This window comes from Bison bison, unplaced genomic scaffold, assembly GCF_000754665.1.
Source record: "Bison bison bison isolate TAMUID 2011002044 unplaced genomic scaffold, Bison_UMD1.0 scf7180017864248, whole genome shotgun sequence".
Classification (NCBI taxonomy): Eukaryota; Metazoa; Chordata; class Mammalia; order Artiodactyla; family Bovidae; genus Bison; species Bison bison.
Window position 1 is genome coordinate 5,776 of NW_011494820.1, and position 11,695 is coordinate 17,470.

General features: G+C 43.2%; 1 protein-coding gene across 1 annotated transcript; it reads left to right on the plus strand.

Moving 5' to 3' along the window:
* Window positions 1–1,814: 1,814 nt before the first annotated feature.
* Window positions 1,815–2,243, plus strand: LOC104993826 (histone H3.1). Its single transcript, XM_010847225.1, has one exon. The coding sequence runs from the start codon at window positions 1,833–1,835 to the stop codon at window positions 2,241–2,243; it is 411 nt and encodes a 136-aa protein (XP_010845527.1). The 5' UTR covers window positions 1,815–1,832.
* Window positions 2,244–11,695: the final 9,452 nt, after the last annotated feature.

Sequence of the window (11,695 nt, forward strand, 5' to 3'; positions counted from 1 at the left end):
GTCTTCTTTGGAGAAATGTCTATTTAGATCTTTGGCCCATTTTTTGATTGGGTCATTTATTTTTCTGGAGTTGAGCTGTAGGAGTTGCTTGTATATTTTTGAGATTAGTTGTTTGTCGGTTGCTTCATTTGCTATTATTTTCTCCCATTCTGAAGGCTGTCTTTTCACCTTGCTAATAGTTTCCTTTGATGTGCAGAAGCTTTTAAGTTTAATTAGGTCCCATTTGTTTATTTTTGCTTTTATTTCCAATATTCTGGGAGGTGGGTCATAGAGGATCCTGCTGTGATGTATGTCAGAGAGTGTTTTGCCTATGTTCTCCTCTAGGAGTTTTATAGTTTCTGGTCTTATGTTGAGATCTTTAATCCATTTTGAGTTTATTTTTGTATATGGTGTTAGAAAGTGTTCTAGTTTCATTCTTTTACAAGTGGTTGACCAGATTTCCCAGCACCACTTGTTAAAGAGATTGTCTTTAATTAACTCCCGTTTTCATTAAGAAAGAGGAGACCTCAGAATGCTCTCGCATCAGCTGTTTTTCAAGTGTCTAGTTTAAGACAATCTTTTCGCTCAAGTAGCATAGTATTTGGGGATGGCACATTCTGGTCCCCTTCAGATATGTCCTTAAGGTCTATAAGCCTCTCACAGGTTTAGATACTGAAAGATCTTTTGTAATGAGAAGTGAGCAAGACTAGGAAGAACTGGGTATGGGGAAGTGGAATGTCAGGGCAGTCAATAGGACAGTAGGTCAGGGAAAGCTTCACCCTGAGCCCAGCCAGTTCCCAGGTTACGGCCCGGAAACAGGATACTGAACCAAAGCTGAGCAGATAAGCACCTTGTTCAGAACTGTCAGGCTGGTTTATTTCTCTCAGCAGGTTCTCAACATAAGAGATTTGAAACACCAAATTAACTACAGCTCAAGCACGCAGGATTATCTCAGCTTTCCTCTGGTATAGCAAGAGTTTGAAACACCAAACTAGTTATGGTCCAGTAAGAACTCAGGCAAGCACAACTATTAAAAATGTAACATAACAAACTGTCATGACAGGACAGAGAACCACAACCCTAGAGAAGTCTAGAGCGCACTTGATTTTTCCTTTATATACGTGCTGACTCCTCCTTTGGTTCAGCTTTATGCAAAATAGGGCTTCTACCTGCCACCAATCAGGGAAAGGAATGCAAATAGCATGTGCCCAAGGCCAATCAGGGAAGAGGGTATGTCTTGGGGGGCAGTTTCCTGACAGAGGTCCTCCCTTCGGTCCTCTACTTCATATTTCTTATTTTTGCTTCTCCCACTTCGCACCCCACCCCCACCCCCACCTCCCCACCCGCATCTTGAGTGTCATCAGAGTCATTTGGCGAAGATGGTTCACTGCAGGGCACAACGATTGAGGGAATCCTACACCACCTACAGGCCAAATAGAGTGTAAGCTTCTAGAACTTTCTTCCCTCAGCCCATAGAGGAGGAAGAGAATGCTGAGGAAAAACAAGAGAGCTGTACAGGGAAATATAACACACACAATGACGTCCACCTGAACCCAGACATGATGCCCACCCCCATCCAACCCAGACCCACTTGGTTTTCGAGCAACCCTGCGAGCTCCAAAACGCCAGCCTGTGAGGCCAAGTCCTCACATCGCGAAAATAAGGGGCAGGCGCCCATGCAGTATGCCTCCATGGACCAATCAGAGCTTAGCCTGTCCTTACGCCACCCAGCAATTGGCCAATGGGAAGGCTACACCCTCTATAAAAGAGGGCAGACTTCGCACTTACGCACGTTGGCGAGGGACGGAGATTATAATAGCAACTGTCATCTAGGCGACAGACGCAGCAGCGGCATGGCCCGAACGAAGCAGACTGCCCGCAAGTCCACCGGCGGCAAAGCGCCTCGTAAGCAGCTAGCTACCAAAGTTGCTCGAAAGAGCGCTCCAGCCACCGGTGGCGTGAAGAAGCCACATCGCTATCGGCCTGGAACTGTAGCACTGCGCGAGATCCGCCGCTTCCAGAAGTCTACTGAACTTCTGATTCGGAAGCTGCCGTTTCAGCGCCTGGTGCGGGAAATTGCGCAGGATTTCAAATCCGATCTGCGCTTTCAGAGTTCCGCCGTGATGGCACTGCAGGAGGCATGTGAGGCGTATCTAGTCGGCCTTTTTGAAGACACCAATCTGTGTGCCATCCATGCTAAGCGTGTCACCATCATGCCTAAGGATATTCAGCTGGCACGGCGCATTCGTGGAGAACGTGCCTAGGTTCTTTTGCGTACGTGACTGCTGATCTTTGACCCCAAAGGCTCTTTTCAGAGCCACTAGCTGCTCAAAAAAAGTGCTGTACACAGGCGAGTTAGCTCCTTTTGAGTTTAAGGCCTAATTATTAAGCATCTATACGGCTTCTTACGGTGTGTGTGTGTGTTCGTCGCTCAGTCGTGTCCGACCCTCAGTCGTGTCGTACTCTGCGATGCCAGGCTCCTCTGTCCATGGAATTCTCCAGGCAAGGGTACTGGAGTGGGTTGCTATTTTTTTCTCCAGAGGATCTTTAGTGACACTCGGATTGAACCCAGGTTTCCTGCAGTGCAGGCAGCTTCCTGACCATCTGAGCTATCAGGGAAGCCTCAGTGAAATCATGGGTTAGTACCAAGTATTACCCTTTAAGGAGAGAGCTTTGTTATGGAAGTTAACAAGTACTTTCACCACCTGATGCAAAGAACTGACTCTAGCAAAGACCTTGGTAACAGGGAAAGATCGAGGGCAGGAGAAGGGGACAACAGCAAATGAGATGGTGGCATGGCGTCACGGAGTCATGAGTTTGAGCAAGCTTGGGGAGTTGGACAGGGAAGCGTAGCGTTCTGCAGACCATGGGGTTGCAAAGAGTCGGACACGACTGAGGAACAGCTGGTAACTTGTTAGCACGTGGTAATGAGTTTTCCATCCCCACTGAGTGAACTTGCTGAGGAAACACAGGGTGGTTAACCATACTTTTAGTAGTGGAGCTCTGTGGAGATGATGGGAGCATGGATTTTAGGGGGAAAAGAATTTTTCATTGGTGATGCTTCGAAGTTTCTCCACTGAGGCTTTATGAAGTTGATTAAAAGCCTGCTAGATTTGCTGGTCGTGCAAACTCCTCTGCATTAAGGGGGTAAGGCATAAAATCCATTCCCTACTATACTTGTTTGGGCTACACTTTTACAATGTGTATGATTGAAATGATGAAGCGTATATGTAGCTATCTACTAGAGCAAGAGTAACAATTGATCCTCAAAGTCAAAGTCCACCCTTGGGTGGCAGAGAGAAATAACCAACGTTGATTTTTTTACTTACTAGATTTCTGGTTTAATTATACAAAATTAAAGGCTATAAATAGATACGAGATAATGTACTTGGGTCCCAAATGCAGGATCTTCTGCTCCCGTGGAGTTGTGGTTGCACCACCCTCCAGGCATGTGTATGAGTTCTTGCTAACCAACCTGGAAACTCCAGTCCTACAGGGATTGTCATGGAAGCCTCATTACACAGGCACGGTTGATTTGAGTCATTGGTTGTTGGTGATTGAACGCAACCTCCAGCTGCTGTCCCCTTCCTGGAGGTGGGCTTGAAGGTTTCAAACCTCTAATCACAACGGTCATTCCTTGTGGACATAATCTGCAGTATGTCACCACCAAAGTCTTGGTGATAAACTTCGAACAGGCCTGGTCTGTGTATCTCGGAAAAGCTTCAATTCCAGATGTTGTTTGCTTCATTCCAGGAACTCTAATTTCAGGTCACCAGGTGACATGCAGATCCAGTCTGGGTTTGCTGCTTTCTATGAATTCAATCTATTCCTTGCAAGATAAATACTTCACAAAGCACAGAAAAGGCAGGTTGCAGACTTAGGGTTATTTAAAAGGAGATAAGTATTTCAAGTTAGCACCAGCTTTGTCTTTCATCTCCCAACTCTTACTTTGGTGCCTGTTGTTTTATTCTGATTTTTTTTTTTTATCCCATGGCAATAAAAGCTGTGACCAATAATTCTAGGCTGGTGCTAGGGATTACTGAAACAGCAGGACCCTATGGTACTTGCCTGCCACCCCCCGCCCAACCTCATTTCGTTTACTTGCCTTTTGTCTGTGGAAAACTGTAGTCAAATAAGTTTAATTTGAGAAGTAGGAAATGTGGAAACAGGAAAACAATCCAAGGAGACCGAATAATGACAATATAGTGAGTATAGTCAAGAAACTTGAGTTCTTTCTCAAGAGCTACATTCCAGTATCTTGCTTGGGTCCCAAGCAAAATCCCATGGATGGAGGAGCCTGTTAGGCTGAAATCCATGGGGTTGCTAAGAGTCGGACACGACTGAGCGACTTCATTTTCAATTTTCACTTTCATGCTTTGGAGAAGGAAATGGCAGCCCACTCCAGTGTTCTTGCCTGGAGAATCCCAGGGACGGGGGAGCCTGGTGGGCTGCTGTCTATGGGGTCACACAGAGTCGGACACGACTGAAGTGACTTAGCGTAGCATAGCTTAGGTAATATTCTGAGCCATATCCTGTGAGCTGTCATAGAGACTAAAACACTAGGGTGAAAAATCAATTACATGACCAGACTGTACCCATGACATAAGCTGCCACAATTCCAAGAACTGGCCTCAAAGAAATGGGAACAAATGGACCCTGGATCTGAAGATTAACTGTACCTAAAATTACTAAGATGATGCTAGGTAGGTCACCAGTGACCAATTTAAAGATAACTGTCAAAACTGACTGCTATTTCTATATGTAGCTGTCCCCCACTTTTGTCTAAAAAAAGCTCCTGCCTCACTAGTTTCCAGGACATCTGTCTCCCCCAACCCTAGTTGCTGGCATCTGAAATAAAGCAAATTTTCCTTTCCACTAGCCAGGCCTGCTTATTGGCTTTTTAGTAAAGAGCAGCCAGACCCCGCATTTGGTGATACTATAATATTATGATGTCATTGTTCATAAGGACCTGCCTGATCAGGGTCCTGATAAGGATGTAAATGTGCCATGATTTTAAACCAGTTTAAGTTGGGGTTTGCAACCAAGAATTCCAAGAAATGGGACCCTGCCCTTAGGGTGACATATCATGACTAAATCGGTTTACTCTAATAATTCACAACTGCAGAAAACGTACCCCACAAGAGACTGACCCAGACTTGCTGTCAGTGTCCAGGAGGCTGGTGGAGGTGTGGGTCGACAATGGCCTGCTACAGGGTCAGGGGCACTGAGGACAGCAGTGTGTGCCCAAGCTATTCGAAGGAGATCAACGTTATCTTCATTACCCCTACCAAGTTTGGTCTCAGGTCAAACAAGAGGGAGGGAAGACAGCCTCACCCATCAACAAAGTTGGATTAGACTTACTGAACATGGCCCTGCCCATCAGAATAAGATCCAGTTTCCTCCAGAGTCCGTTTCGGCCATTAGGAAGCTTCCATAAACTTTTTATCTTTATCTGTCAGAGGGCAGACTGCATGAAAACCACAATCACAGGAAACTATTCAAACTGATTACATGGACTACAGCCTTGTCTAACTCAATGAAATTATGAGCCAAGCTATGTAGGGCCACCCAAGATGGACGGGTCATGGTGGAGAGTTCTAACAAAATGTGGTCCATGGGAGAAGGGAATGGCAAACCACTTCAGCATTCTTACCTTGAGAACCCCTTGAACAGTACGAAAAGGCAAAAAGATAGGACACTGAAAGATGAACTCCCCAGGTTGGTAGGTGCCCAATATGCTACTGGAGAAGAGTAGAGAAATAACTCCAGAAAGAATGAAGAGACAGAGCCAAAGTGAAAACAGAGCCCAGTTGTGGATGTGACTGGTGATGGAAGTAAAGTCCAATGCTGTGAAGAACAATACTTCATAGGAGCCTGGAATATTAGGTCCACAAATCAAGGTAAATTGAAAGTGGTCAAAAAGAGATGGCAAGAGTGAGTATCAACATTTTAGGAATCCACAAAATAAAATGGACTGGAATGGGCGAATTTAACTCCAATGACCATTATATCTACTACTGTGGGCAAGAATTCCTTAGAAGAAATGGAGTAGCCCTTATAGTCAACAAAAGAGTTCGAAATGCAGTTCTTGGGTGCAATCTCAAAAATGAGACAATGATCTCAGTTCACTTCCAAGGCAAACCAGTTCACAGTAATCCAATTCTATGCTCCAACCACTAATGCTGAAGAAGCTAAAGTTGAACGGTTCTATGAAGACCTAAAAGACCTTCTAGAACTAACACCCAAAAAAGATGTCCTTTTCATTATAGGGGACTGGAATGCAAAAATAGGAAGTCAAGAGTTACCTGGAGTAACAGGCAAATTTGGCCTTGGAGTACAAAATGAAGCAGGGCAAAGGCTAACAGAGTTTTGCCAAGAGAATGCCCTGGTCATACCAAACACCTTCTTCCAACAACACAAGAGACAACTCTACATGGACATCACCAGATGGTCAATACTGAACTCAGATTGATTATATTCTTTGCAGCCAAAGATGGAAAAGCTCTATACAGTCAGCAAAAACAAGACCAGGAGCTGACTGTGGCTCAGATCATGAACTCCTTATTGCAAAATTCAGACTTACATTGAAGTAAGTAGGAGAAACCACTAGACCATTCAGGTATAACCTAAATCAAATCCCTTACAATTATACAGTGAAAGTGACAAATAGATACAAGAATTTGATCTGATAGTGTGCCTGAAGAACTATGGATGGAGATTCATGACATTGTACAAAAGGCAGTGATCAAGACCATCCCCAAGAAAAAGAAATGCAACAAGGTAACATGTTTGTCTGAGGAGGCCTTACAAATAGCAGACAAAAGAAGAGAAGCTAAAGACAAAGGAGAAAAGGAAAGCTATCTCCATCTGAATGCAGAGTTCCAAAGAATAGCAGGGAGAGATAAAGTCTTCCTCAGTGATCAATGCAAAGACATAGAGGAAAACAACAGAATGGGAAAGACTAGAGATCGCTTCAAGAAAATTAGAGATACCAAGGGAACATTTCATTTCATGCAAAGATGGGCACAATAAAGGACAGAAATGGTATGAACCTAACTGAAGGAGAAGATATTAAGAAGAGGTGGCAAGAATACACAGAAGAACTGTACAAAAAAGATCTTCACGACCCAGATCACCACGATGATGTGATCACTAACCTAGACCCAGACACCCTGAAAAGCAAAGTCAAGTGGGCCTTAGGAAACATCACTACAAACAAAACTAGTGGAGATGATGAGCTATTTCAAATCCTAAAAGACGATGCTGTGCAAGTGCTGCACTCAATATGCCAGCAAATTTGGAAAACTCAGCAGTGGCCACAGGACTGGAAAAGGTCCGTTTTCATTGCAATCCCAAAGAAAGGCAATGCCAAAGAATGTTCAAACTACCACACAATTGCACTCATCTCAATGCTAGCAAAGTAATGCTCAAAATTCTCCAAGCCAGGCTTTAACAGTACATGAATCATGGACTTCCGGATGTTCAAGCTGGGTTTAGAAAAGGCAGAGGAAACAGAGATTAAATTGCCAACATCTGCTGGATGATCGAAAAAGCAAGAGAGTTACAGAAAAACATCTGTTTCTGCTTTATTGACTATGCCAAAGTCTTTGACTGTATAGATCACAACAAACTGTGGGAAATTCTTAAACAGAAGGGACTACAAGACTACCTTACCTGCCTCCTGAGAAATCTGTATGCAGGTCAAGAAGCAACAGTTACAACTGGATATGGAACAACAGACTGGTTCCAAGTAGGGAAAGGATTATATCAAGGCTGTATTTTGTCACTTGCTTATTTAACTTCTATGCAGAGTACATCATGCAAAATGCAGGGCTGGATGAAACACAAGCTGGAATCAAGATTGCCAGGAGAAATATCTCCCGGCGTATTATAATCTCATATACACATATGACACCACCCTTATGGCAGAAAGAAGAAAAGAACTAAAGAGCCTCTCGATGAAAGTGAATGAGAAGAGTGAAAAACTTGGCTTAAAACTCAGTATTCAGAACACTAAGATCATGGCATCCAGTCCCATCACTTCATGGCAAAAGATGGGGAAACAATGGAAACAGTGAGAGACTTTATTTTGGGGGGTTCCCATGGCTGCAGATGGTGATTGCAGCCATGAAATTAAGGTGCTTCCTTCTTGGGAAGAAAGCTATGACCAACCTAAACAGCATATTAAAAAGCAGAGACATTATTTTGCCAACAAAGGTCCATCTAGTCAAAGCTATGGTTTTTCCAGTAGTCATGTATGGATGTGAGAGTTGGACCATAAAGAAAGCTGAGCACTGAAGAATTGATGCTTTTGAACTGTGGGGCTGGAGAAGACTCTTGAGTCCCTTGGGCTGCAAGGAGATCCAACCAGTCCATCCTAATGGAAATCAGTCCTGAATATTCATTGAAAGGACTGATGCTGAAGCTGAAACTCAAATACTTTGGCTACCTGATGCAACGAACTGACTCATTAGAGAAGACCCTGATGCTGGAAAAGATTGAAGGCGAGAGGAGAAAGGGTTGACAGAAGATGAGATAGTTGTATGGCATCACCGATTTGACGCACATGAGTTTGAGCAAGCTCCGGGAGTTGGTGATGAACAGGAAAGCCTGGCGTGCTGCAGTCCATGGGGTCACAAAGAGTTGGACGTGACTGAGAGATGGAACCGAACTGAAGAGAAAATAAAGGACGTAATTGCATCTTTGCTTTAGTGCAGCAAGCCTTGGTGGCCATTGCCTAGAGGACCTCATTAAAAAAGAGGACAGTGATGGTGCTAAGAGTCCACTCTGACTGCAGGCACACCTGAACCTGTTGGCGTATAGCTGAGTACTATTGCACTGTATGTACGTATTACATCTTCTTTATCCATCCCTTTTTTGATGGATATTTATGTTACTGCCATGTGCTGGCTACTGTAAATAGTGCTGCAATGAACATGCATTTTTTTTGAATTCTGATTTTCTCTGCATAAATGTGGTAGTTTTATTTTAGTTTTTAAAGGAACCTCCAGATTATTCTCCATAGTAGCTGTATCCCAACACTGTAAGAGGGCTCCCTTCTCTCTACACTCTCTCCAGCATTTATTGTTTATAGATTTGTTTTTATTACGCGATTCTGACATATGTTGTTATTCAATCACTAAGTTGTATCTGTCCCTTTACAAGGCTATGGATGGCAGCATGCCAGTCTTCCCTGTCCTTCACTATCTCCTGGCGTTTACTTAAATTCATGTCAATTGAATCAGTGATGCTATCCAACCATCTCATCCTCTGCCACCCTCTTCTCCTTTTGCCTTCAATCTTTCACAGCATCGGGGTCTTTTCTAATGAGTCAACTCTTCAGTCAGGTGGCCAAAGTATTGGAGCTTCAGCATCAGGCCTTCCAATGAATATTCAGGATTGATTTCCTTTAGGATTGACTAGTTTCATCTCCTTGCTGTCTAAGGGACTCTCAAGAGTCTTCTCCAGGACCATAATTTGAAAGCATCAATTCTTCAGCCCTTAGCCTGCCTTATGGTCCAACTCTCAAATCTGTACATGACTACTAGAAAAACCATAGCTTTGACTATACAGACCTTTGTTGGCAAAGTGATGTCTCTGCTTTCTGATACACTGTCTAGGTTTGTCGTGGCTTTCCTTCCAAGGAGCAAGGGTTTTTTTAATTTCATGGCTACAGTCACCATTTGTGGTGATTTTGGAGCCCAAGAAAGGAAAGTCTGTCACTGTTTGCAATTTTTCCCCTTCTATTTTCCACAAAGTGATGGGACAAGATGCTATGATCTTTGTTTTTGAATGCTGAGGTTTGGCTTTTCACTCTCTTCTTTCACTTTCATCAAGAGGCTCTTTAGTTCCTCTTCACTTTCTGCCATCAGAGTGGTTTCATCTGCATATCTGAGGTTGTTGATATTTCTCCCAGCAATTCTGATTCCAGCTTGTGATTCATCTAGGACAGCATAATGTACTCTGCATATAAGTTAAATAAGCAGGGTGACAATATACAGCCTTATTATACTCTTTTCCGAATTTTGAACCAGTTAGTTGTTCCATGTCCAGTTCTAACTGTTACTTCTTTGCCTACATACAGGCTTCTCAGGAGACAAGTAAGATGGTCTGGTATTCCCATCTCATTAAGAATTTTCCAGTTTGTGTGTGTGTGTGTGTGTGTGTGTGTGTGTTTGTGTGTGATCTACACAGTGAGAGGATTTAGCATAGTCAATGAAGGAGAAGTAGATGATTTTCTGAAACTCCATTGCTTTCTGTATGATCCAATAAATATTGGCAGTTTTATCTCTGATTCCTCTCCCTCTTCAAAACCCAGCTTGTACATCTGGAACTTCTTGGTTCAAGTACTGCTGAACCTTAGCTTGAAGGATTTTGAGCATAACCTTGCTAGCATGTGAAATGAGCACAATTTCATGGTAGTTTGAACATTCTTTGGCATTGCCCATCTTTGGGATTGGAATGAAAACTAACCTTTTCCAGTCCTGTGGCAACTGCTGAGTTTTCCAAATTTGCTGACATATGGTTTGTAGCAGTTTAAAAGCATCTATCTTTTAGGATTTTAAATAGCTGAGCTGGAATTCCATCACCTTCACTAGCTTTGTTCATAGTAATTCTTCCTAAGGCCCACTTGACCTCACAGTCCAGAATGTCTGGCTCTATGTGAGTGACCCCACCATCATGGTTATTAAGACTTTTTATATATAGTTCTGTGTATTCTCACCACCTCTTAATATTTTCTGCTTCTGTTAGGTACTTAAAATTTCTGTCCTTTATTGTGTTCATCCTTGCTTGAAATATCCCCTTGATATCTCCAATTTTCTTGAAGAGATTTCTAGTCTTCCCATTCTATTGTTTTTCTCTATTTCTTTGCATTGTTTACTTAAGAAGGCTTTCTTATCTTTCCTTGCTGTTCTCTGGAATTCTGTATTCAGTGGGGTGTATCCTTCCCTTTCTCCTTTGCCTTTCACTTCTTTTCTCAGTTATCTGTAAAGCCTCCTGAGACAAGCATTTTGCGTTCTTGCAGTTCTTTTTCTTTGGGAAGGTTTTGGTCAATGCCTACTGCACAGTGTTACGAACCTCCATCCATATATCTTCAGGCACTCTGTCTACCAGGCATAATCCTTTGAATCTATTTGTCACTTGCACTGCATAATTGTAAGGGATTTTATTCAGGTCATACCTGAATGGCCTAGTAGTTCCCCTGCTTTCTTCAATTTAAGCCTCATCTTTGCAATAAGGAGCTCATGGTGTGAGCCACAGTAATGTCCAGGCCTTGTTTTTGCTAACTGCATAGAGCTTCTCCATCATTGGCTGCAAAGAATATAATCAGCCTGATTTCGGTATTGATACCTCAAGCAATTTTTTAATAAATTTATTTATTTTGGCTGCATTGGTTCTTCATGGCTGCACAGGCTTTTCTCAAATTTGTGGCCAGAGGGGGCTACTCTCTAGTTGCTTCTCATTTCACTTTTCTCTTGCGGCAGAGCACAGGCTTAAGGGCACGTGGGCTTCAGTTGTTGCAGCTCCCAGGCTCTAGAGCACAGGCTCAGTAGTGTGGTGCCGAGGCTTAGCTGCATGTGGGATCCTCCCGGAACAGGGATTGAACTCATGCCTCATGCATTGGCAGGCAGATTCTTTGCCACTAAAACCACCAAGGAAGCCCCTCATGGAGTTTTAATTTGCATTTCTCTAATAATGAGAGATGTTGAACATC

Excerpts from the sequence above, each read along its gene's own strand:
- LOC104993826 (XM_010847225.1), top strand. The coding sequence starts at position 1,833 with ATGGCCCGAACGAAGCAGACTGCCCGCAAGTCCACCGGCGGCAAAGCG.